We start from the raw sequence: 27,169 nt of genomic DNA, 5'->3' as shown, positions 1-27,169 counted from the left end.
GAAAAATTACATAATAACCTATAGTTAAAAAATATAAATATTAGTATCATTTACAAAAAAACTACCATAATATTTATAAAATAAACGATGACAAATTTTCTGCTGCCGTTGTTACTAATATGCAATCTTAAGATGAATTATTTGTTTCTGTTTTGATAGGATAATTTATTATAGATTTGCTTGTTTTTTGCGGAATCCCGATTTGTCATACCCTTTTTCTTGCATTTTCTTACAAATCTAATTACTTGTAAATAATGTCCACTTTCGCAGATTCACTATAATTCATGACGTCACGAGTCATCTCGTCCGCTCCATTCGCTGAATATTTATTGCATCGATTTTTTTGCCTCTGCTGAGAAACGTACAGCGTTGTAGTATATCACTAAATTAATATTTAATATTACGTATAATTACTTTTTGCTGAATGGCTTACAATATAAGCTCATGAATTTTAATTTTCTAGATACAACCATATTGGAGCGCGCGTTTTTGCGTAGAGGGGGCGCCAATGTTCCGGCGCCTGCCCACTCAGTGACTCAATAAATGTAAAAAAATGTAACTATTTGACTCGTCAGTTTCACAAATCACAGACATTATTTGTTCTTTTTACTAAGTGTACTTACTGTTCGAAATAATATATCGAGCCTAGATATCGCCTTTAAAACTCGTTCCCCGTTCACTGCTCTCGTCATTTGGAGTTTCCGTCGAAATCCGTCATTCGCCGCAGCGCTATCGTCCTGTTCGGTTGTATTGCAAGTTTGTTTCGGCCTGAAGTTTCGAAATTCAAAAACTAGTGACGCTTTAATAATATTTAACTGTTTTACTATCAAAACAAAGTCTCGCTAAAAATATAATAAAGAGACATCGTAAATTGATTTTTGTGCAGTTTCATTACATTTGGATTTAATCGTGTTGATTGCAGTGGATTAGTGGAACGTGGAATGCAACCATCTAACGGTTTAAATATTGAGATTTACCAAAGTGGCATTTAGAAATCCAAATAAAAACTTTCGGTAGTTGGAGCTCTTTGGAGGCTTTCGAGAGTTCTTTTAATCTTCTTTGAAAGGTGAGTTTTATTGCGTTGTGTTAATTTTGTTATATGATGCCACTTCTACTTTCACCAATATTATTTGTTTTGGTTCTCAAAGTGAAAAGAAACTTGTATTCTTTAGTAAAATGCTTACATGTTTATAAATAAGACACGGTTAATATGAACAGTATCAACATTATTATTTTACAAACGATTGATAATAATTTTAGCTTTGATAAATCAAATGACAAATCATCAAATTTTACGAAAAAACTTTGCCATTGCGTATTATTAAATAATATGTAACAATAATATGAATTGTGATTAACTTACTAAAGTAATGTGTTCATAATGTGCGATATTCATAATAAATTATTACCTTATTACCTACCTCCTTTATGTTAGATGAAAAATGTTTTTAAATGTTTCGTTTTTGTTGAAATAATAAATAACTTTATATGCTAGATTCTTGTGTATAAATGACAAATGTATAAAGAAGGTAAGCAATCTTGAGATTTGCTCCCGGGAGACAAATAAATGTATCATTTATTTAAAGTATAAAAATATAATACCTATGAGCATTTAAGTGATACATTACTTTATTATTATTATTATACTTTCAAATTTCTGTGTAAAATAATGAGTTTTCATTAACATGTATTTCCGAAGTTATCAAATTGCTTTGTTTATTAAAATAAAATAAATAATAATCAAAGCCTAAATAGTAAAAATATTGTTTTGTTTTTGTTTTTCAAGTTTTATACATGCTATTCTATATGCCTTACAACTTTTGTTTGTATCACCAAAGACTAAGGCCCCAGTGCACAGAACAACCAGGTGTTATTGTGACAATCTTGGTTGTTATTTTTTCCATAGAAAATCAAACTCAGAACTGCCTTGTTTGAGGCAAAAATCTTAGCCATTATACAACAGGAGCTGTCAATATGTCTTCAGTATATTATTATTTCACAAATAAGAAAAAACAAAAGAGTTCTTGCTAAAAAAAGTTATATAAAAAGTCGGGAGGCGTGTTTTATTTATTTGTCTATTAAATATTATGTTTTCTCTTTTGGCGGCAAATTTCTTCTAACTAAACCAATGAAAAAATGTTTCTTGAGTTGAGAAAATAATGTCAGTAAATGCTTTCCAAAATAAAACAAAATCGAGATATTATATGTACATCCCAAGGAAATAACTAAACTTTGTTTGGAAAGAGGAGAGAAAAGAAGAAGAATGGAGCAAGTATTCAAAAGGGAAAGATAGGATTTTTTTTTAAACATTTTTGCAAAAGAAATCCCGTAGAAATTGTAAAGTTTCTAATAAATAAAAATCAGGCAAATCTCAAGTCATATTTCAAAACATGAAATTTTATATTTGAAGCTCTAACTTTGTGGCTATTCATTATAATAAACATAAAACAGCTTTGTTTTTAACCACTTATTTTATATTTTATTACCAACCTGTTTCGAAGCTACACCTTCCTTATCAAGGTAAACAATGCATTACTAAATTTTACCTTGATAAGGAAGCATGTGTAGTTTTGAAACCGGTCTGTAATAAAATATAAAATAAGTGGTTAAAAACAAAGTTGTTATATTTTAATTTTAAATCTCGAGACCTTTATCCAATACGCCGGTTAATGTGTACACTCAAAAACATTGATAAATATTAAGTAATTGATAAATAATAAGCTCATATGTCTGAAACATTGCAAAGAAATTGAAATCTAAATAAATTAAAAAAATTATAACACTTTTTAAGAATCTCTCATAAAAGTGGTATAAATTCATTACTTATTGTTCAAAAATAATAAATTATGCTGAACTGATTTTGCTGAAACATTTTTTGAAACTATTTGAAAGTACAAGGAAATCATTTTTTTTATTGATCAATGAATTCTCAAGCACTTAATTTATTAAAAAAATACTTTTAACATACATATTTATTTAGGATTTTGTTTTAAATAGTAAAAGTTGAAATAGCTAAAGATTTATAAGTATTACTTATATCTGAGAAATCAAGCCCGCCATTCTGTCACAGAACCAAAACCTGATTTAAAATGGAAATTTTACTCGAATGTGTAAGTTATAATAAATTATGACTACCAGCACTTCCACTTAGCCAATTATTATTATGACTTTCACTCAGTCACCGTCTGAAGATGCATATCACTGTAAAAAGTGTTAATTGGTCCAATAAACAAGTGGAATGGTTCTTATTATCAATAATATTATATCAATTAATCTATAAGTTTTTAAAAAAATAAACAATTGCTTTCTTATGATTTACCCGAACATTAAAATTTTGGGGGCCATTTTCAATGAGTTGTAAATAACACACTATCAGAAATTGGGAACCAAGTTGTGGTAGAGCGGGGTGCGAACTTCGGACTTCTGATCCGTGAGTCCGCGACACTAGTCACGGGACCACAACCTAATTCCCGCAACCCATTTGATATTCATAATTGGAAAGTAAGACTTTTTAAAGCATTTTGCAATATAAAAAAACCCAAAATAATTGTCCAGATTTGATGATAAAAGTTAGAATCTTAGAACAGGCTGATCCATGTTAGATGGAGACTATCTTAACCAGAGGACGCTCCATATTCATTTTCTAATTCACTAGCTTTATATAGATTTCCTGGTATATGTATACTTATTTATGCAATAAATTTGTAAAATAAATGAAATATTAACACCATTTATCTCAAAAAATATGTTTTTAAAATACATTAAACTACGCTCTAGTCAATAATTCAAATTCTCAAGATTACAGATCCAAAATGTGTTTGGTTCCAGATACGGTTGCCATTAAATATTTATTTTAAAAAGGTATTTTAATACTGCAATATTTAAGTCCCTGGACTGGCACCAGAAGTTCAATTTTTAATTATTAAAATGGTTTTTGTTCCTCCTGACAACTTATCTTAATTGAGATACATATTGTTAAAATGTAAGTGATGGATATCATAATATTATTTGAAGTGTAGTGCTTACTTTTTATAGCCGCCATATATGGAACACTATAAGTAACTAAATAACTACAGCTTGTCCACATAAATTATGTTGTATTGGAATATGATTGCATTTATATTGAGCGGACTATTTCCTTTGTATGATTTGGGGGCCTTTAGAAATTCATTTGCATGAGTACTTACGTAGTGTTTTCTTTTTTCTGATACATGTTTGCACTTATTTTCAAAATTATTTATGGGCCACTGAGGTTGTTTGGTACAGTAAAAAAAAAAATTTTAATCTACATCATTTACATTTTATAATAATAAAATTACATCTTTTTTTTTATTCCCCTTTTATCAATTCCACCAGTGACTGGGTTTTGCTCTGGGGTCAGGGGTCAGACTGGTGGGAGACTAAACAAATTCCTATGTTACATACGAGTGAAAGAGAGGATTGCCAATCATGATTTTATATAATTATGAGAATAAACGAGTTTAAATTAAACAAATTTAAGTATAATGTAATTTCATGTAATTATTCAAACCCTAATAATATTTTCATTCTGCAGTAGATATTTTTTGTTTGTTTATGTTGTTGTTTCCTTTTTGTTTAAAATCCTGTTAATTATTTTTAAATATCTATAAACTTATTAAAAACTGGTACTCGCCATTCCTTTAAATGTGTATTGATGCAGACATATATATTTTTTAGTACTTATAATATAATTTTAAACAATAGCTTTCCTTAGTAGTTATTAAATTCCAATAAAATTTATCGATAAGTAAATTATATATTTATCTCTACGATCCATTACTTAAATCACATGAGATTGTCTCTCATTTAAATTTCATAATCTTTATGTTTTGGTATGAAAAAAGTTATACTACTTATCTAAATAATTCTCATTACATCTCATTTAAAAAGACCTCATAGGTCAGTTCCTATGAATTACCATAATATGCATAATGAAGTAATAAGTGAATATATTTAGTGAGGTTGAAATAGTAAATTAAATTTTTATTTAAGCTTGTTTATCCTTGTGTAGGGATTATTCCCTAATAGTTATTCTCTATAACCTAATAATCCTATTAAGGCCACATTAAATATCATTACTGTATAATTAAGTCATTAATGTTTTTTTTATTTTTCAAGTTTAAAAAAATAGCCAAGTCTTAATATTGCTACATAAAAAATGACCCGTTTTCTTCTTCTTTCAGTTCCTTCAACGAAAATACGTGAAATGTCCTTGACTAGCCTTCATCCAACAGAATTGAGCACTTCTCGAGATCGGTAAGATTGAAATTTTAAATATTAAAAAATAAAACATTACAAACATTGTATTGTATATATTACATGCACTAATTAATTGCTAAGAATATATACTCGTAAGTACTATACAATAACATTATCTTTAAAATGGCCAAATTAAGTCTAAAAAAATATTTAAATATTTATGTATTTAGTTGCTTTTCCTGCATAACGTAATTTGATGACATTATTGTTAAATTTAGCAAAAAGAAAATCTTTGTATAAATAAGCATATTTATCTAAGATCCTTTGTATTTAATGTCGAAAACCGGCGTTTTATATTATTTTCCATGAATAATGCTGCATTGGATTGTAAATATGATTATCACCATCTAAAATAGAATGAATTCCTCAACAGTCAAGTCTGCCGTGGTCTTCTACCTTGTTTTTCAGCATAATCATACGTATAGGTACAGCTCAATGCATAGTTGAGACTTGCTGTTGCAATGTCTCACGGTGCATCATTAGGTAGGTACTTTTAATAACCTTGTAGCAAATGTGTCACTGACATGGTTTTAATATTCAAGGAGTCTAATTAGTATTAAAATGGCATTTAATGAATCTTAGATGAGTGTGTATCCAATTAAATTCATTCACTAATAAATATTTTTAGTTCAAGTATATATTTTATAGCTGCTATAAAATCCTCGCCGATTTAAATGTAAATCACATATGTCCTGATTTTTGTTTTGTTGAATTATTCAGAACGTACAGAATTTATAGTATAAAGCTACTTTTTGCAATTTTTTTCCTAAAATGACTTTAATTTGAACCTTCAGTTCAACAATCTCTATTCTTTGTTATTCTGGCTATAATGTATTTTTGTATAAATTCAATTTAATATGATAACAGTTCTTACAGTTACTAACACAATGTTTTTATGTGTTCCTTATACAATTGAAATATGTCAACTCTATAAATTTAGATATCCAAACAATCGTATGCTTATTAGGCTTAAACTAATACATATGTATTATGAAGCCAAATGAATCAAAGTTGCTTTCAAGGACAAAATTTGTTCGATGAATTGCAATTAGGAAATAAATTTGGCTGTTTTAAATAACACACAGTCTGATGTCTTGCAGGACACCACTGGCACAGCGCATGTTTAAACTGTGCAACTAAGTTAAGCTTAGACCCATACGCACTATGAAAATAATCTCTGTCTCTCTCGCGCTTATGAGCGTGACATAGACTACTATTGCTTTGTTAGTTGCTAATGATATGGTAATAAAATATACACTGGATGCTTCTGCGTTCGTCTGAATTTTGCTGCGATTCTTAATAGTAAAAATATAATAATATATATTCAATGTTAAGCTATGGAATAAGAACACTGATTTGTAAATATATGTTTTCAATTGATCTAATCCAGGTCGATTATCTAGTGCTAGCGCGTTCTCAAAACTTACACAAACATATTTTGAATGTATAGAATATTGATTTTAAAAACTTTCATATTCAATTTGAGTCAAATGTGCTATGTTTTTTAAAAATACCTTTTGGATTATAGCATAAAAACAATCAGTAAAGAAAATTTGTATACTTGTTTAATAACGTGTCGCTCCAAAAAAAAAGATCTGCCGAAAATGGCAGCAGAAAACTAGCCTTTTTATTATTTAGTTCGTCAAAAATGATGAACACAAAATATTATTATTTTTTATTTTTTTATTATAAATAAAAAATGTGCTTGTACTAAAATAAATTCATACATTGTATTTTTTTTCATATCCACAACCCTCCAATCCAACACAAATTTTAAAGAAAAGATATGACATTTGGTTAAAATTTTATATAACCTTTTTAAAATAAACACCCTGTAGATTTTAAATGCCTTTGTGTAAGTTTTGCAAACGCGCCAGCTTTAGTTAATTGACCAGTACCCTATCTGTAATCTATAAATGTGAAAGCACTACAATTAATTAAATGAAAAATATTTTTTTTATTTATCGAAAGCATACAAAAATCAAAATATAAATTATCAAGTCCTATAAAGTGCAGTTCCTCAGCAGGTGCATAAGCACTATAAAGTTAAGTTCTAATATATGTAAATACATAATCTTATCTCTTAAATTCTATAACATAAAAACTCTTATTACTATGGAAAAAAAAGAAAAATATATATTCCCATGTACATTAAAAATAAAATAAAAGATTGTCCAAATAAAAAAAAAAGTGTAAACATGTAAGTCAAGATACGCTAAAAAACACAATACCTATATTATAAATCTTAGTTATAATATAATTTTTAAAACAAGTTATTTAAAACACCCAAGGTAAAATAAAATAATACTTAAAAATAAAAATAATATTTAATAAAAAATGTATGATTTTATTATGTACTGTCATGTACATAATATTATAGGGTATGATTTTCATTGGGATATTCAGGGATTGGGCAACCAAAAAAGCCATTTTATAATTAATTTTTTTAAATTCTTCATTGATTGTGGTGTTTTTTGCGTTAATAAAATTAATTAAAACTAATAATAATATTGATTCTGATGATATCTTCCATCGGTCCACTGAGCCAACATCAATAATATTACTCTTTCCGCTGTGGCTTTATGGGCAGGAATAGAAAATAAATAAATACATACTTGCGTAGTTTTAACAATTGACAGAAAAAAAATCGACATTTTTTTCCACAGAATATATTGACTTCTACTCTATCTGAACAAGGTCAGCCTTCTTAAAGTTCTTTAGATACATAAATTGCTGAAAGCATTTGCCAACTAATCTACTCATTCGTAGTCAGTAAGACTTGTAGGTACCGCTTTATGTATTTCATTCTTATGTTTAGGCATTTAAAATTTATTCTAAGATAGCAATTTGATATTAAATCAGTAAGAAACTTTAAACAGATCCCTGCACAATCAGCTAATAGTGACTTGTACCTCTTTAACTACTTGCCACAGCATTGTGCAAGTTGGAATCGGGAGATTATAGGTTATGATGGGACAGAGGGCTCAATAACAGTGACAGCCCCGATATATCGGGACAGATTGCAACCGCGATCATGTATAATGTTCTGTGTTCGATAATTAATTCTTCCGCCGCTTCCAGGTTGACACCTCGCAGTCCCCTCGCCACCTCCATGGAGGACTTGCCCCTGGCGCACACGGAAGCAGCACTGACCATCGAGGAATTGCGTGCACAACTAAACTCGTGCTTCACATGCGGAGTTAGTTGGACCCACGAGCACGTGTCCCTGGACTGCCCCGAGTGTGGGGGCTACGCTCTTCAGCGGCCTTGCCCCCTCTGCCAGCATTGCGGAGAGATATGGGAGCGTGACAGACCCGTGGTAAGTTTGGAATAACCCAATATGGCGTAGTGCACTGTCTGTCTCTTGGTCCAAACTGCGTGGTCACTATCAACTTTCCTTATCTTATTATAAATAGAAAAATTCAATATTATTTAAGTACATATTGTAATTAAAAATTGTACGATGTTTCTGAGTAATTCTGGGCAATAAGCCCTAAAAAAACTATCCTCAATTTTTCCATATCAATGTTTGAATTTATAATTAAAAAATCAACTGAGATAAGGCAGCTTAAAATATTGTATTTAAACATATCTTTAATTTATGTTATTACTTAAATATTCTGATCTTTGTCCTTTTTATTATCTTAGATCTCTTTCTTTTTCTTTTCTTTAATTTAAATTTACTATGAAAATATACATTATTATTTGAATCTTGTTGTTGTGAATCTTATGCATGCTCTAATAATAATATTATATATATAATTTATAAATTCTAACGCCATACACATATGACTCTTACCTTATGTTTGATTTTTTTTTTGTAAATGTTTTTTTTTCCCATATCATATTTTTTTACTGTCTTATATAAAATTTAATTTGTGACTTCGCCTTCTTTTTGAACAGCAGTCTGAATTTTTACCTTTTCTCTGGTATTATGATCATGTTCATATTGAGTTTGATAAATTTCTTTACAAAATTCAGTGGTTTTTATTTTAAAATAAAGATTTTTATCTAGGTGTCTATTATATTTTGTATTTCTTTGCTCCACAACAGGCCAGGAGGCCCAATTACAGTGGTGAGATACGGCACAGAACACCTAGACTTAGGAAAAATCTAATTGAAATTTTTCATTCTCATCGGGAACCAAACCCGGAACCTTCTGTGGTGGATCAAGCATCTTAGTCATTACACCGCGGAGGTCACCAAAGAAGAATGTCAATAAACGTAATGTTTCTTTTTCAGTCTCACGCCTTTGGCAAAGCCAGCTGGCTGGGCGTGTGTCCCTTGTCAGAGTTCCCGCACACGGCGCAGTCATACCCGCCCTTGCGCGCTCCTCCCGCGGCCACGGGTCCCGCTACGCCGCCGCCTTCCGCCCTGCCCCCGCACTGCTCAGCCGCAGCCCGTCTCGCGCACGACCTGTGCCAGCGCCTAGAGAAGCTGTCGGCGCAGGAGCGACCCTCGTGACGCCACCTTAGCTTCTAGTTTAGCGAAGGATATTCTGCGTGATTAGGTAGAATCATAACGGTAACAGATGTATTTGTTATTGAAGTATATTATAAGGCGAGTATATTCATTGAAGGTTGTGGGGAGAAGATTAAATTTCACAAAAGAATCTTGAAGATTATTAAACTTTAGTTATTTAAAATCTCATATCGAGCTGGACTTGATAAACATTTTTGCATTTTGTATTTTTTTCAAAATCTTACTACTGTTTTTATAATAATCGTTAATCTGCTATGAGAAAATGACATTCTAGTTTATGTTCTAAAAGTTTTTTCTAAAAGCAAATGTTTGAGTGGAAATATAGTATCAGATTAATTTTTAGAACACTTTTAACCTGCATTTAGGTTTCTAAATACGCAATACACAATTTATAATTTGTAATAAAAATCCATTTAAGCAACTACAAAAATTGCTTCAGAATAAGCTTTCAGTCAAATAAACCTTTATTAAAAAAATGTAAGTTGTAATAGCACTTAAATTATTATATAATGTAAGTAGAATTACTAATTTGTTTTATTTACATTATTTTGATGCTTTCTTTTGTATGTTGTATATTTTTATATATCATATTATTTACTAATTATACAATAATAAATAATATTATATTAATATGTTTTTATTTATCTTCTTTCATTGTTATTATTTTAGTCCACCATTTACCCTCATAAATCAACCCAGTGATTGCTTCAGTCAATAATCTAGTGTCTAGTCCAAGGTTCGGATGACAGATAATTTTATCCAGTAATGGAAGTTCATTGCAAAAGATGTTACATTATTCTGTACCCACATACATCAGGTTTTTATGACATATTTATTTAAAATAAATATGTCTTATTAAAAAATATTTTTTATTTTGTTAACACAAGAAAACTTCAAATAAAAAAATAGTAAAAAGAGAACAAACTGTTCCGTTATCGACCCACAGATACTGTCAATTTTGATAGAAAAAATGAGACACCAGGCATTCATGGACACGTACATACTCTTTATTTTGTGACACATTGAAGTGATATGTAGATACAACTTATTTGGTGGAATTCTTGAGAGTCGGAGATGATGAATTCGGTGGTAGACATTGTGTGGACAACGGTATTCATTCCATCGTGGATCAGCAGCAGCAGGTGCAGCGCTATAGAACCATAAGTATATGCCACCGTTTTGGACTATCATCGAACCAAATGATATGGACTATCTAAGTACTCCGCCTATTTTCAATGGCAAAGGACAGTTTCCAATAGACTTTTGTGTTTTTATGTTTATAGTGTTATAATTTATTATATTTTATATTTCTTTATCGTAATTTAAAAAACTTCTTAAAATCAAGAATTGCACAATGTTTTCTTGTTTGTGTATTAAGGCTTGTGAATGCATAAATTAATGATTACTATTATTACAGGACTAGTTAATTTTTGAAGTATTAAAAATATGTACACGTTTTATACTTCATAGTTTAAAATCATTATTTTTACGACCAATTAAAACACCTTCAAATATATAAATAAAATGTCCCCTTAATTTAAACACAACGTAAGGCGTTTTTATCTGTATTTGAGATTACGATTCAATATTTTTCACTGTACAAAATAGCATCTATCTTTTTCATTTTTCAAGAAATTTTTAAGAAAAAAAAGATAAAGCACATTTTTTTTAAAACGCGTATATCAAAGAATAATAATTCTTAAGAATACAGCGTAAGTCAGTAGGTAGTCAGTACAGTAGTTTACATATGTTTGGAAACAAAATATTAGAATTATTTGTTTAAAAAAAAAAAACTCAAGTTTCATATAAAATTACTGATTTATTAATTTTTTATTGTCTCCTGTAAAGTTATCATTTTCGTTGTATTCAAATGAAGACGACAATACTTTACTAGTCACAATAAGAAAAATAGTGTTTATTTGATTTGTAGATAATTTCAATAACAGTAGCATGATTGTTTTCTATTTATTTTGAAAATATGTGTTTTATTACAAATATTGAATGTTAATGCGTTCAAGTTCTAGTCTTTGTAATATCTATTTCTGCTTTTTTTCCCTGAAATACAAATAATTTGCCACTTATTATAGATTGTATTGTATAGTATTCAAGTATGTCTGTATGATTAATAAAAATATTAGATTTTTAAAAATCTCTTTTATTTAAACCAAATAAGCACTCTAGATTATAAAAAAAATTCTCCTAGTGTCGCCAAAGCAGTATTTTGCCATATATAAATAATAATAACCTGGAGGTACGATTTTGTCACTGATTTCAATTTTTATTTAAGATAATTCTTCTTCGGAAAGTATTTTACAAATAGTTTGGTTATGTTCGTTTCAATTTGTTTATAGGCTTCTCGAATATTATCTGTATAAACCTAAAATCAGTAAAAATAATAGTATTAAGTTTCACCAACAGACATAAAATACGTAAATAAAGTATTTTATTACCAAGTTATGAAATTTATCCGGGTATTTGAAATATATGCGAAGAAGAGCATTGGTGTCAGTTTCTATTGTTTCAAAAATGCCCGTAATACAGAACTTGCTTAGACTTTCTTGTATATTTGATTGTTCAGTACTAGAAATTGGGCTAAGTTTTCTATTTGCCTCCTCTGTTATTGTTTGATACCTGTAAACAATTATAAATTGCATTTTTAACTATTCAAATAATTTTAACTTATCTCTACTGCACTGTGCTTACAGCACATGTGAGTAATTTATTATCAAAAGGGTTTGTAAAAGAGTATTCATTAAGAGTCTATATATAATATATATAGACTCTTAATGAATTACTTTTTTAAGTACAAACCTTACAAATATATTATATTTATAGTCACTTACAAAATAAGTGTTTAAACTAATGTATTAACTCAGAACTGTAATTTTGATTTAAATTACGTTGGAAGCATGGAAGTTATGGATCGAGTTAAAGTAAATTTAGATAAAATATGTTTTTGAGTAGTAACTTGCTTCATTGTGGAATTTCGAATTTTTTCTGGTGAGAAAAAAGAATTTGTTGATTCATTGTATTCTTCTATGATATAGTCTTTTGGCAGTTGTGACGTATCGTCCAGTGGTTTTGGCTCATAAGGCTCGAAAAATGTTAAGTTTATCTGTAAAGAAAGACCAAATTATTATTTGTGATTCAACTCTGAAACCATTTACACCACATGTTTGAAAATAACCATTTTCCGCTTTCAACTGGATTAAGAACCCATCAATAAAATCAAACTTTAATTATTATAACAATGTTTTTAGTAGGTCTAAATGTTTGCTTCTGCAAGACTGGATTTCCTCCCTACGGAGCTATTCACAGTGTGTAAAGTAGCCACTTAAACCAGTCAATGTCAGATCATAAGCCATGTAAATGCCTATACTTCCATATTCCCTTCTCAAAAATGTTTCTCTCTCTGTAGCAACAAATTTAGATATAATTACTGTTATTTTTAATTTATAAAAAAATTCTGAATTTTCTAGGAAAATTAGGGTCTTGGAATTGACGAGGTTATAAGAATTTGATCTCATAATGATTATTGTTACCTTCATGATTCTGTATGAGGCACTAGATTAGTGTATTGGTACACTCGTGGTTTATTTTATGAAATGATTAATCTTGCACGTCAGGCCGAAGGTACCATAATTGTTCTGGATGCTCCAACTTAAAGTAAAATAAATTAGGAACCCCGGCATCTGTTACGCGAGTGCTGGACCCTCAATAAAGATGAGGGTTTGCTTTTGACTCTGCCCTCAGCGATACTTGGATATTTATAGCCTAAATACACTTGTATTGAAGTTAATCAAACAATGCTCTACGTTTGTTATAAGCCCAAAAATTAAAATGTATAAACTATGCGCGTTGTGGCAAAATGGCCCGTACGGGTAATATGCGCTACTATTTTAGAGCGCTGTGGCCGAAGCGGGAACCGGACTGGCAGGGGTAGTATGACCCCTTCTCTTCCGGTCACTCGGCGCAGCGGGTACTCTCCGTTCTTCGCCTCCACTCTGGCCGCCGACTGTATTCACTTCTCTGCTCCACTTGGACCGGGTGGAAAGTTATTTTCAGGGCTATTGAGGTTGACGACTTATGATCGGCGCAGTCGTGCTCCTACCTTGCGGCTTTCCCTTTTGGCCCTGCCTAGGAGGGTGGTCTTCCATTTACGCCAGGAAGCCCGAGTGCGGTAGACGGCCGGTGACAACCCAGCATACACGTGGTAATGCGTATTTTACAATAATTATTATATGAAAATGAAAAATTATTGTAAATCAAAATATTAATTTTATTTTTGATTCACAGGTAAGTGAAAATTAAACTACAGACCTTCACACATGGTTTCTTAAATAAGTTGACAACTGATTGCTACACCAGAAAAGGATAAATATGAAAACTTACGATTCTTTGATTTAAAGCTTCACAGGAGTTAAATTCTGCGCAGCATATGTTTTGGGATGAAGATTCTTTACAATTTACCAAGGAATCATTGCCAGATTGACTACTGTTACTAAAATACACGTTTTGTTACTATCAATAAAAGAGACAAACATACGAAGTTATATAATAGTAGTATTTTTAAGATTTAATTATCTTACCTGTTTAACAAGCCCAAAGTTTTGTTGTTTTCAAGTAGCATCTGAATAAAGAGTACATAAAATGTAGTAAAAATTATGCTAGGTTAGAGAATAATTTTAATATGAATAAGACTCTGCTTCTTTTCATGTGACAACTCAATTATATTTATTTATTTATTCAGGTATAGAAGCAAAAATAAATAATGTAATAAGATGATAACGATGATAGGTTTATATATAAAAATGCTCTACTTTTCAAAAGTTAAATGAAGATCTTTAGAATAAAACTAGAATACCTAATACTAACTTACTTTGTCACTATCCTGTGGGTGAGCAACATACAGATTAGTTAATTCAAAAAGTTGCGATGGTGTTTTTATTTTGCTCATAGAAGAATCAAGCTGGTCTTCACAACCACTGGAAATATAATAAAAATAATTCTTACAAATTTTGGCAACTAAATACATATATGTACGATATATTTTAGAGTTTTTAAAATGAAATATTTAACACATTCATAGCATCCAGCTACACCTGTACATGGCTTTGTTTTCCGTAGGCAGACAAAAAGTAAATCGATCGATATTTTTAAGGAAAGGGGACAAATTAGATATTAAAGTCCCACGCTCACACTTATGTTGTTGACTTGATGTTCGAAGTTTAATTCCTATTCTATGACCACTTAATTTCTAGTGCATTATTTTTAGCACCATTTTTGTGAAATCCACCTCAAACGCTCCAGCGAAAACAAAAATATTGATAATTTAAATATAACTTTAAAAGTAATGAAAATAATACATTTACATATTACATCATTTGCATACAGTAAAACTCCAACTAACCGGATTAATGAGTGCTAAACGTTATTCAGATATAAGGAAATCTGGATAGTTGGATTAACCATTAAAATTAATACAAAGTTTTGAAAGAAAATGCAAAATTTATTCTAAGATTAGTTTTTTTCTTGCTTTAAAAATAATATAGTAAATTGGAATTACATAAAAAACGTTAACATGCTCAACAAAGTTCATTGCTTGCCACGCAATGCGCTCCGGCCTCCAGCGCCCCTTTTAAAATTAAAACATCTCTTTTGTTCTTTATTTTCTGATAACAATTATGTTATTTTGCAATCCGGATGATTGGAGTTCAGATAAACCGAGTTCTTTTGTATTAGCCATTTTTGATGAAATAGTTTTTTTTGTTAATGTATGTAATGTGAAGCATATTGCTAAATGAGCTACATACTCGTAATATTATGGAAACTGAAATATGACTACATACACACGACCATAAAATTTACTTAATTCTTCTGGGCTATAAAATGAGTTGGTGGATTTATCCTTATTTAGCCTTATTTTTGGTGTTTCCTTAAAAATTTCTAAAATGTTTGCATCTTTCTTGGGTTCGTAATCATTGGCAGGAATCTCTTTAGGATGGACAGATTTTTGCTAGAAAAAGTTAAGGAGAAAGAGGATTTAGATATTAGGTAGGTATTTATTAAATGACCTAAATTATTATACATCCAAATTCACATCTCACATGATATTATACCAAAAAGGAATGTTGATTTCAGTTCGTTTTAAATAATGCAGCCATATGTACATTGACAAAGTTATCCCTAAACTACATTTAATTCCTGTGTCCTGTTGGAATGAAGAATACAGTTCTGTGAGAAATATAACTATAAATAGGTAATAATCTCCAAAAAGTGAACAGAGTGGAGATTACGATGCCCGAAGTTCTGTATTCGATTCCCGGTGGAGGTTGACATGAAATATTTATTAGAAGGGGTTATTTCATAGTCCCCAGACTGGATTTGAATAGGGAAATATCACGTTTTTTTTTTTTACAATTATGAATTAATAAGGGTAAATGAAATACTTCAAAGTCAAAAAAATTTTTTTTTTGCACTTATTAGTAGCATAAAAAATATTTTTAAATTCATCATTTTGAATTCCCGCGAAAACACTTCATTTCATAGGCCACGCCCGTCATACGTCACAAGCCGCATTTAAGTTTGACGTTCTGCCATTTTTGTATGCAGAAACTGTTGTGTATTATTTCATCCGAGTTTATTTACATATATTAGTGATTTTACAACTATTTTTTCTGCATTATATCTGGAATAAAGGGTTTTTAATACTGTATAGTACCCAAATGCAGGATTACTTTGAAGACAACGCCAGAAAAAATGTTTTTTAATGTGCCCAAAGATGCATCAATACGAAGAAAATAGTGCTTCGCTATGAAGAGATATAAAGAAAAATAGGATGTTTACTTTCAAATCCGTTATCTATTGTTGTGAAGATCACTTTAATGTAAGTATTATTTAAAGTATTCGTTTGTTTTTATGCGTATTTAGTTTGTCATTGATCACGGAAATTCTGACATTTCGTATAACCTAAAATTTATTTTGTCGCTACGCTATCGATATATTATACTTTTCCACGTTCATAGCGAGTATTTTTATTTATCCAATAAGTCTCGGATCATTTCGGTATTGTAACGATATTTATTCAAGTGTATAAATAATATATTGCTATTCATTTAAGGGTTTCTATTTATTACAGTTGGAAAAGTATTTGGAGAATAACATGAGTGTGCCAAAAGTCCTAGATGATGAAGAAAAAGTGAAGTGTGCAAATTTCCCAGGAAATTCGAAACTGTGTCCAAGAAAACCCAAATTTCCTTGACAATGTGATAACCAGTGACAACCTGGAGACCAAACACCAGAGCACCGAGTGGCACACCAACAACTCCCCGCGTCCAAAGAAAGCCAGAATGAGCAAGTCAAGGGTCAAATCCATGCTAATCTCCTTTTTTGACCGTCGCGGTATGGCTCACAAGGAGTTCGTATCCCCTGGATAGACTGTGAATGCCATTTTTTACGTGGACGTGCTTGACAGGTTGCACAAACACGTCTTCCCCATGAGGCCAGACATCGCCGATTCTTGAAAGATTCACCACGATACCTCGCCATGCCACACCACGCTGTTGGTGAGGGAGTTTCTGACCAAGCACAGGGTTGCCTCACCCTCCCTACAGTCCAGATCTAGCACTGCTGGACTTCTTCCTCGTATGTTTTTTTGTAAATGCCCCTTGGGCGTAAAAAAAAAACAGTACTTAATACATATTATGACCGTATCATATTCTTGAAATAAAAAAATGATATCCAAACTGAATCTTTTACTCCACGTTGACCATTACAGCAAACTTTACTTAGCATTTGTTGCTATAGAGTTCAACTTAATGGACCACGCTCAGATATTTTAAGAGGTAACAACCGTCATCGCAGCCGATTGTGATTGATTGCAAGTAAAAGAGAAATGAAATAAGTAGTTAAAAAATCAATTCAATTTCAATGCTGACAAAACCAGCTTTTATTTGTTATGTAAAAAAGGTACAATATTACAAACAATCAGAATATATAAAAAAGAAGAAACAGGGTACGTTGACAATGTTTTTTTAATTAAATTTATTTGGGAAACAGAACAGTTCTACGTAAGTATTTATAGTTCATAACATCATATTATTTATTGCATGGATGACTTTTGACATGTCTATCTTCAAGTATTTGTTGAATTTAGTCATGCCATGTCTTTCTCGGTATTCCTTTATTTCTGCATCCATCAACATTCACATTGTAAATATTTTTATCCGTTCTTTCGCTGTCCATTCGCTCTACATATCCAAACCAACGCACATCTCCTTTCTTAATTTTGTCGATAATGCCTACCACAGCATTACATAATGTACGGATATCGACATTCGTGCATCTATCGTACATAGTTTCAGTACACATTCGCCTGAGATCACATTTCAGCCTACTCTACGCTCCCATACATCAGAGTCGGGGCCAGGACTCCATTGTGAACTGATAATTTTGCCTCTTGTGGCAAACATTTATTTGCCGAGGTTAATTTAAGTTCACAGTTCACTCTGTTCCCAGCACTCACCCTCCTGTTCCTGGTTCCTTACTTCGACCATGAAGCCATGACAAAAGAACAACAGCGTGCTTGCAACCTCCTGAAAATAAATGAGTATTTTTACTGACTTTTATATAACTGGTCATACCATCTTAATATGATGATGGAGTTCAATTCTATGGAAATTTTTCATATGGGAGTTGCATTATTTTTTACTTTGCTTATAATATACAAGGTATATATTTCAAAAAGAGGATTTTTCTGATATTATCTTACTTTATTTTAGCTAAACTGTTGAAATTCTATGGATTAAAAATCTTTTGACTCCTTTTTAAAAGCTGGTATGCAATTTAAAAACTGTAAAAGGCGTCAAATACTGTTGTTTTCAATATAGAACTATTTGCACCCATTTTACACCTTTCTTTTCTTCATATTATAAAATATTAATCTGGGATATTAGATTAAATAAGTTAATATGATGGACAAAATACTTGTTTATACCGAAAAGTTTTAGTTGCCCATTAAAAATATATTAGATATTTCTTAATACTTATTATGACAGGTCAAAAATAATTACGATAAAACAGTTATATTCTTGCTTTCTCAAAACAAAGTACAAGTCAGATGATGAACATTTTGTTACATTGCTACTAACCTTGAGCCGCTGGACAATCTTCACATATACAAGACTCCACTATTTCCTCCCTTTCATTTCATATCAAAGTAACAGAATTTGGCGTACTTTGTACTCCGGTGTGACATGTGCTTTTAGTAATCCAATTCGTTGAATGTGCACGTATCCAATTGCATTATTGCCATAATTTTCCCAGGACGACCTGTGTAAAAAAATATATAATCGTCAGTATCTATCAATCTAGTGATTAAAATAAAATATTATAAACATTCATGTCTTGAATATAACATTTATCTGATGCCAAGTACATTATTGCTAATAATAAGTATGGATTTAAAAAGCAAATCATACATTTTAGGAAAAACACGGATTATAAATGTACACATACAATAGCATAAACTTCGTTCTTAACCATCGGGAACAAAAATTAGGTTATGACTTGTCAAGTAATATTTTAATTAATATTTTACATAATAATTGATACACATCGATATTATTTTATATTAAATATTTACATGCCTTCGTTTTTTTAAGTTTAGGGTGTTTAATATATCAACAATTTATAATGCCAACTGGTTTTCTAACACAAAACGAGGTTAGAATGACACTTGTATTCGGGGAATGTTTAAGATACTATTCAAATGATTCATGTCAAACATCAACACATATAATTGATAAATACATTAAATCTATAAATATTTATAACAATTACTTACTTTGCAGCCTTGATTCCTTGAATTTTCGCACTATTATACTGCATATTTGTAGCAAAAAAAGACGCTAAAATAATCGCATCATCATTCGGCAAATTATCCAATTGGGCTTTTGAAATTCTGTCTTCCATTATTTTGAATGATTTCTTTATCACTGTAGAGTAATTATAATTTACATTTATAACTTAATACATAATTCACAACGTCAAAATCCTTTATAAAACGCACGCGACATTGACAACCCGTACAAACAGTATGCAAAAATAACAGGCATTGAAGACGAAAGCGGCTTGTGACGTCACGACCAATCATATGGCGTTTTTGTAAAGGCGTATTTTTCAACATTTTTATTTTAAAAATTATGAATGAAAACATATTTCTACAAGATCCATATTGATTATAAAAATATAATTATTTTTTCTAAATCCATTTCACATATTTTTATCGGTATTCGTAGTATGTGATATTTCCCTATTGTAAGTTTGATCATTTTCCCCTAATGTATCATTCAAACGATGAAAATATACTGTAATTAGAGTAGGTACGAAGCTGTAGCACCACAAGGTGCAGGTTTGATTCCCGCCAGTTGCAAGAAAAAAATCCAAGAAATATTCTTTTCTCAATTGGTCTGGGAGACACTTGCTGACCAGCCTCTAAAATAGAGGCTTAGTGGGTTATTCCTCTAAAAACAACATTGGATAAGAACAATATTACATAATATATTAAAGATATTGCAACTTACAATTTTCTGTACACATGTACATTCCTTATTAGGATTAGAAAGGCATTGACTGCTATATGTTTCATTTGAATTGAGATTTTCAAATTGCCAACTGTAAATAATATTAAAATAAAGACACAATTAAAAAATCAAATTCAAAATCAAAACAAATTATATTTGAAACTCGCCTTAAGGAAAACTGTGACTTGAGAACATTTTGAGAAGATATTTGATTATTGCTTTTTATGGTAAGCAAAAGAATGGTTTGTTTGCTGCGAGATTTTAGGGCCAAGGCTGCTACTCCTCCAAGATGACTTAAAAGCAATTTGTGTTTTTTCATGGCTTGTTTTATTTCTTCAAAACCTAAAATCATCCAATTGGAAATATTCACTATGGTGGGCTATGGCGGCTATGCCATTAACATTCATTTGAGTTGATCATTATCAATAAAAAACAGGTTGTATTCTTACTCAAGCCATAACTTTCACCATTGATTTCATAATATGTGATAAAGTTATTATGCTTTACCATCTCTGCGAAAACATCTTGAGTTACATAATGGTGTCGACAAGTCAAGGGGTGTGTTGATAAATTTTTGTTAGTTGTATGCAAAAATGCGTAGTACACTTTATCACAATGTTCCTCACTAATGCGAAGACATAAGATTTCTGGTAAAAAGAGAAAAAGTTATTAAAATGATAATTAGTATCTTTGCCTATAAATAAAAGTACACATTTAGTAAACAAACCTTTGTTACAATCTTGAGGTCCTACTAGAATCACAAGTGGCCACGAATACAATTTTTCTAACGATTTTATTCCACCCGCATATTTTCGTAGATTCAATGATTCTATTTGAAAAAGATTGATAACATTTCTCTCGGCTCTTTCAATCATAGTTCTTGAATAAAAGTCTAGACATTTTTCCTAAAATTTCAAAGCTGAAATGGATGGGATGGTTGAAGATCCTCATACACATACTTGCAAAATCAGCTTATGTATGTTACTTTTCTTCAGTGATGACATTGAAATAGTCAAGTTTAAACAAAAAGAAAAACATGTAGCAATTAAGCTAGATAATGAACTCAACAGTTCAAAACCTAACTATCTACTCAATTGTCAATTCTGGGAAGAAAAACCATAGTGTTTTATTACCTTGAGATTGTCATTTGTTTTTTCATCATTTAATGTTTCTAAATCTGGAAATAAAAGACAGCAAACTTTCATCAGATGAACATTGAAGCTTATTGGATTATAAGCGAGATTAAGAATTCGCAATTGCTTCAAGTCCTTTGTATAATTTGGAAGATCGAACATGTTTTCTATTTTGTTACCTACCATGCTGATTTTTTCAATTCTGAAAACATTAAAATGAGGTTATTAAATTTTGGAAAAACGAAATTTCATTCCAAAAAAGGTGTAAAACCTACCCTGTACACCATTTGAATAACATTAATGAATTAATATTGTTGTGATCTAAATTCAGTAATTTAAGGTCATGTAGTGTATGTAGGCCAGTATCAGAATCCAATACTATATTTGATATATTATTATGTGAAATATCTAAATACTTTATGGAAAGTTTATTAAGGTTTTCTAGACATTCAATACTATTGAACGCCAAATTCAATTTTCTTAAAAACCTGCAAAAATAAAATTTTCATAATTATTGAATAATTTTTTTCAAGGAATAACCTGCCAAGCTCCTAATTTAAAAACTTGTCAGTAGGTAGGATAGAGAGAATTTTGAAGGAATTTATGAAAAATACATCCAGACCAATTGGTCAATATTTGTCAATAATTGGTCAGGAAAAAATATTTTTTGAATCAAAACCGTGACGCCAGTTTCACAGTTGGCTGTCTAATCAATTACGCCACGGCGCCTGTTAAATATTTAAACTAATTTCATGATCAATTTTAACCTTTTTTGCAGCAAATACTAAATTCTTAGAAAATTCTAATTTAGGGGTGGAAATAATTAAATAAATTTTCCATGTATAATTATTACTAAACAATATTTTGAGACTATACAGTTTTTTGTAGACAAGAACTGGATTCAACCCACTTGGGAGTTATTCATATATTACAACAGAGTTGAAGAACATTTTATAGAAGGAAATATAGGCATTTACAGGGCTTATAAAAGGGCCTGTCAATGGTGGTTTAAGTGGTTACTTTACACACTGTGTAACATTCACCCTTCTGCCTATGTTTGAATATCTATATTCCTTCAATTCTTCCATCTTTTGATCTTTGTGAAGTTAAAGAGCTGAAACCTAACACCCGCATCAATAAAGGTTACAATTATAGTCACCCATAAAGACAAAAACCATACTATGATTATCAACCACAAAGTTAGCTACAGTTTACAGCAATACAACTGGACGTAGGTACTCAGGGAGAATTGCAAATACAAACTGAAACCGTCCATTGCACGTTTGTTGTAACCTAACCTAGCCTAACCTAACCAACAATTTGTAACGCTTTTGTTCTATGCAATAGAGCTAAAGGGCTTCTCTTTAAGCAAGGTAATTTTAATGAATCATTACTTTCGTGACTTGAAATTGACACTGGCAAAATCATAAAATTTAGTATGCAATGCCATTTCATTAAAATAATGAAAGGCACATTTAAACAGATAAAGATGTTTTCATTTTTGACAAATTGATCACCAGTAAAAGCAAAACGAGTGACTAAAATATTTTTAAAAAACATGGAAATTTATAACTTCAAAAACCAAAATACCTTAAATTCTCCAGGCCTTCAATTTTCTTTATATTATTGTTAGATATGTCTAGTTCAATAAGAGACCAGAAATCACTCAGATCTTTTATGTGCTCTATTTTGTTAAATGAATAGTTAACTTCTTTCAAATAGTAGGGACCTACATGGAATTTTTATCATTTAGAACAATAAAAAGAAATCTGTTAATTTAGATGATATTTGTAATACATGTATTCATTAAACAATTTGACTATTCTGTTTACACATCTTTAAGATACAGTTTTAACAAATGACTAAATTAATTAACTTCTTTGGATGGTACATGATTATCCTTAGTTTATCTTTTAAACATAAGACACTGAGGTAAAGGTGACAATAAACAGTGTTTTAACATGCAACATTAAAATATGTGGGTAAGAAGATAGAAGGAATGTTTATAATATGTATTGTTATTTTGTACCTAAACTTTGCAATTAACTTTATTCAACATTTTTTCAACAGCCCATACAGGTGCGGCCATATAGGTATTATGAAAGTGAAGACTTTCAAAGATTATACAAATTGCACAATAATGCATCTGTATTTCCAGCAGAATGTGATGCAAACAGATAAATTGTCATGTACACTTTAAGCTCATAATATAGCGAGTTTTTTTATCCTCTTGGATTCCCTGAGTGCTCTACAACATATCAAATCCTCTACATCCCCTTAACCCGAGGATGAGCTCCGCATTAAACCTTGACAATCCGGATGACTGGAGTTAGAATAAATGGAGTTCTACAGTATTTAAGTAGATGAGTATGAAAGGAAGATGATTTGGCTTCAAATTTCAGTCCAGGAAAACTATGATGTACCTTACAACGAAACAAGTTTTATTTTATCCCAGCAATGTTAAAATAATTTATTTTTACTTTGCTGGGAATTAAACCCATTATCTACCTACTTAAAAGATGGTAGGTATGTGCGCTTACTACTAAATAATGAATCGGACTAGAATAATACATTTAATGACTAGTACCCTAGGCCTAGGTACTTACTATCAAAATCTAAAATGCAGACAATTGTATTGTGGGATGCATTCAAATACTTGAGAAATATTAATTTCTTCAGTGGTTTGAGTGTTCCTAATAAATTATATGATATATCCAAATACTGTATATAAGGAAATTTTTGTAGTAAATCAATTTCATATAAACCCTGAAATTTTGAAATTAAAATAAGTAACAGACATTTTTATATAATGATTTATTTATAGGAACCCTTCGCCATAAGGATAACATTATGTAACATAAAATATGTAGGTATTACAGTACTTTATTTCATTGTTTATTGCATCCGGTTAACATTAGATAAATTGTTGTGTTACATAATATAAAATGCTACTATTAAATAAATATAATATTTTATTCAAGGTGGAAAGAGTGAGTTTATTGTTATCAGGGCCCCAATTACAATGTTGAACTGTCTATAAAATAAAACTGAATTTTCTTTGCAAAATCGTATAAAAGTATCTACAGTAATTTGTAAATGAAGATGTTTAAAAAAATAAATAAAATGAATACTCAATTTATCAAACCAAATATTCGCTTGTACTTTAGAGACAATTAAAAATTGGGCCCAGGCATCTTTTAAAGGCCTTCAAAGTTTTAGGATTTAAAAAAGAAAATATGTATTGTCAATTACCAATCTAGATATATCACATGTAGTAAACACCTGGTTCCCAATGAATGGGCAATCACCGATATTACTCAATCCAGCTGTTATTTTATCAATCGTCAAAAGGCCACGTGTTTCTTCATTATCAAATTCAAACCTTGGATCACTGGCGCTATATGTATTTTTAAAGGGTATTTGGTGGATTTGTCTTAAATCCCAATTGAAATCTAGCAAAAAAGATTGGTGAAGACGGTATAACTGTATTGGAAAAATGATATTTTTACCATGAGCATTTTGGTACCTAAATATTTACAAGGTAAGGAAAAATCGTTATCTTATAGTAATACCATATTTATCTCTAAATTCCGGTACTGATTGACCAATATCATTTAAAGGCTATCTTTTATTATTTGGAATTTTCACTTTTATGATTTTAAATATTTCTAATTACCTCCCTCTTTTTCATTTCAACTGATTTATCCAGCGCAAAGAGATCATTAAAATCAACTTTAAATGATGTTGTGGTACTAACATCATTACTATCAGCAATATAAAGGTCATTACTTGAATCTCGATAATGCTTTGTTAATTTTTCAAATGTCGTACGATGCATTTTGAAACCAATTTTTACATACAAAAACATAAAATGATAATTTGAAAGAAAACTTTATTTAAAAATAGAACTACCTACATAAGTAGTCAACATAATTATTGGGAAGGTAAGTAGGTAGGTGCTTACTTTTATAGGTACAGTTTGTCAAAAGGATGGTGTTCTTTGTTCTTATGGCTAGCCTCTTCCTTTAGAACCACTAGAAGCCTTTCCTTTTCCACCATTAGAACATTTAAAACAGCAGTAGGGACATTACTGTAACTAATCACAAAACAAGATACGTTTGGTGTTGTCAGCATAAAAATCAATCAAGTATACTTCTGATTTTTGCTTCTTGACATGTATTTTGACAAAAGTAATGGGTGAAATAGTTTTTTTGGAAAAAAGTAATGCAGTAAAATTCTCCGCAAAAAATACATTTTTTTGACATGAAATTTGACAAGTTTTATCACTATGAAAAAATATGTTGTGTACGCTTCGGAGGAATAACATATACTTGCATATACTGTCATTTCAAGCCTAATGGTGAGCTTCACGATGAAGTTGGCTGTAGATGATGTTGCTTGATGTTTTTTAACACTTTTTTTATTCCTTTTGGTAACACCATATGTCGAGGAACAGTGAGAACTTATTCAAGTTCCTATTATGAGTAATGAAATCATTGTAAAAGACCATTTGGATTAAACCTTAATTTTATTAGTAAGTATTTCCGTATATGTAAAAACGCAAAAAATATTTAGAAACATGGTTGGTCATTACGGGAGACAACAATTATTGGTGAATTTCTATGAAATAAAGTAAAATACCAAAGGTTGTAAAACATTATTGCTTTATTAATTTTAGTATACATATTAATTTTAAATAAATAAATTCAACATGATAAATATCAATCAATAAATAAATAAAACAATTTACTGGTCAAACATTTCAAATAAACTCTATAAAATTTAATTTTAACAGAAAATAATACAATGTAAATGTATGATAATCTTTGGTATGCAACATTTTATAATATTCACACCTATCTACTTAATATATACATAATTCTTATAAGAAGGAAAAAAGTAGCCTATGTATAATTTTATCGAGCGATTTAATTATTATTATTTAAGTTACACAATACCTAAACATTTGATAGATTGTTAATTTTATAAACAAATTTTATTTGTTGTATTAGACATTAGACCATATCGGTTATAAACATAACACATTAATGATTACAGTAGACCCACCCAGTGTTTTAAAAACTTTCTTAAAAAAAAAAATTGAAAACAATAGGGATTGTAAGAAATATGAAAAAAGTGTTTATTTTTAGTAACTACCCACAGTACAGTTAAATTTTTATCAATTTCTTTAATTATTCCAAAATTTTGAAGAAATTGAGATTTCTGTTTGTGTGAGGTTAGGATAGACTTTAAATGGTCTAGAATGTGATCTTTGTTCGATTCAAAATTCAAGGTGCCGAATTTCTTATTGTTTTACCTTTTGCCAAAGAAAATAGCAGGGTGAATATGAAATTGTTTTTTAACTTAGATTTTGTTGGAAGTATTAAATGGTGGATTTTTAAAACAATATAAATTAAGCTTGATTTTTTTTAAATATCGTGATTGAACAAAACATTTAAAGTTATGTATAAAAGCATTGAATCGGGTAACTTAAAAATTAAACAACAATATTTTTACTATTTCAAAATTATTATAAACAAATACTGAATTTCATTCTCTAGGGAGTTTTTCAAGATTGATATTATTTTAACAGAGAAGACTATATGTAAGTCTAGGCATTTACAGGATTTATGATTTGTTTTATGCTAGTTTAAGAAATTACTTTACATATTCACCATTCCGTCTGTGTTT

General features: G+C 30.2%; 2 protein-coding genes and 2 long non-coding RNA genes across 4 annotated transcripts; 2 read left to right on the top strand and 2 right to left on the bottom strand.

Moving 5' to 3' along the window:
* Positions 1-715: 715 nt before the first annotated feature.
* On the top strand, positions 716-10,392 carry Pino (protein pinocchio). The gene is made up of 4 exons (XM_088243039.1): positions 716-1,066; positions 5,205-5,277; positions 8,362-8,599; positions 9,523-10,392. Exons 2-4 carry the CDS (start codon positions 5,228-5,230, stop codon positions 9,742-9,744), a joined length of 510 nt encoding a protein of 169 aa, XP_088099165.1. The 5' UTR covers positions 716-1,066; positions 5,205-5,227; the 3' UTR covers positions 9,745-10,392.
* A 1,550-nt stretch (positions 10,393-11,942) lies between these two features.
* LOC148283878 (uncharacterized) lies at positions 11,943-25,353 on the bottom strand. The gene is made up of 17 exons (XM_088243038.1): positions 25,155-25,353; positions 24,731-24,961; positions 24,085-24,244; positions 23,069-23,207; positions 21,754-21,966; positions 21,479-21,680; positions 21,073-21,250; positions 20,795-20,992; positions 20,513-20,687; positions 20,346-20,436; positions 15,612-15,778; positions 14,642-14,747; positions 14,352-14,392; positions 14,155-14,263; positions 12,735-12,877; positions 12,213-12,393; positions 11,943-12,139 (listed from the first exon to the last, which is right to left on the bottom strand). The coding sequence occupies exons 1-17, from the start codon at positions 25,344-25,346 to the stop codon at positions 12,041-12,043; spliced, it is 2,625 nt and encodes an 874-aa protein (XP_088099164.1). The 5' UTR covers positions 25,347-25,353; the 3' UTR covers positions 11,943-12,040.
* LOC148283880 (uncharacterized) lies at positions 16,231-17,507 on the top strand. The gene is made up of 2 exons (XR_015825478.1): positions 16,231-16,648; positions 16,901-17,507. It is a non-coding gene; the product is annotated as an uncharacterized LOC148283880 (long non-coding RNA).
* Positions 17,682-19,873, bottom strand: LOC148283879 (uncharacterized). Its single transcript, XR_015825479.1, has 3 exons — positions 19,607-19,873; positions 18,912-19,092; positions 17,682-18,356 (listed from the first exon to the last, which is right to left on the bottom strand). It is a non-coding gene; the product is annotated as an uncharacterized LOC148283879 (long non-coding RNA).
* Positions 25,354-27,169: the final 1,816 nt, after the last annotated feature.

Source organism: Micrasema longulum, unplaced genomic scaffold, assembly GCF_059751315.1.
Source record: "Micrasema longulum isolate JH-2025_06_02 unplaced genomic scaffold, ASM5975131v1 h1tg000183l, whole genome shotgun sequence".
Taxonomy (NCBI): Eukaryota; Metazoa; Arthropoda; class Insecta; order Trichoptera; family Brachycentridae; genus Micrasema; species Micrasema longulum.
The sequence above is the reverse complement of the archived record's forward strand: the minus strand, read 5'-3'. Positions and strand labels throughout refer to the sequence as shown.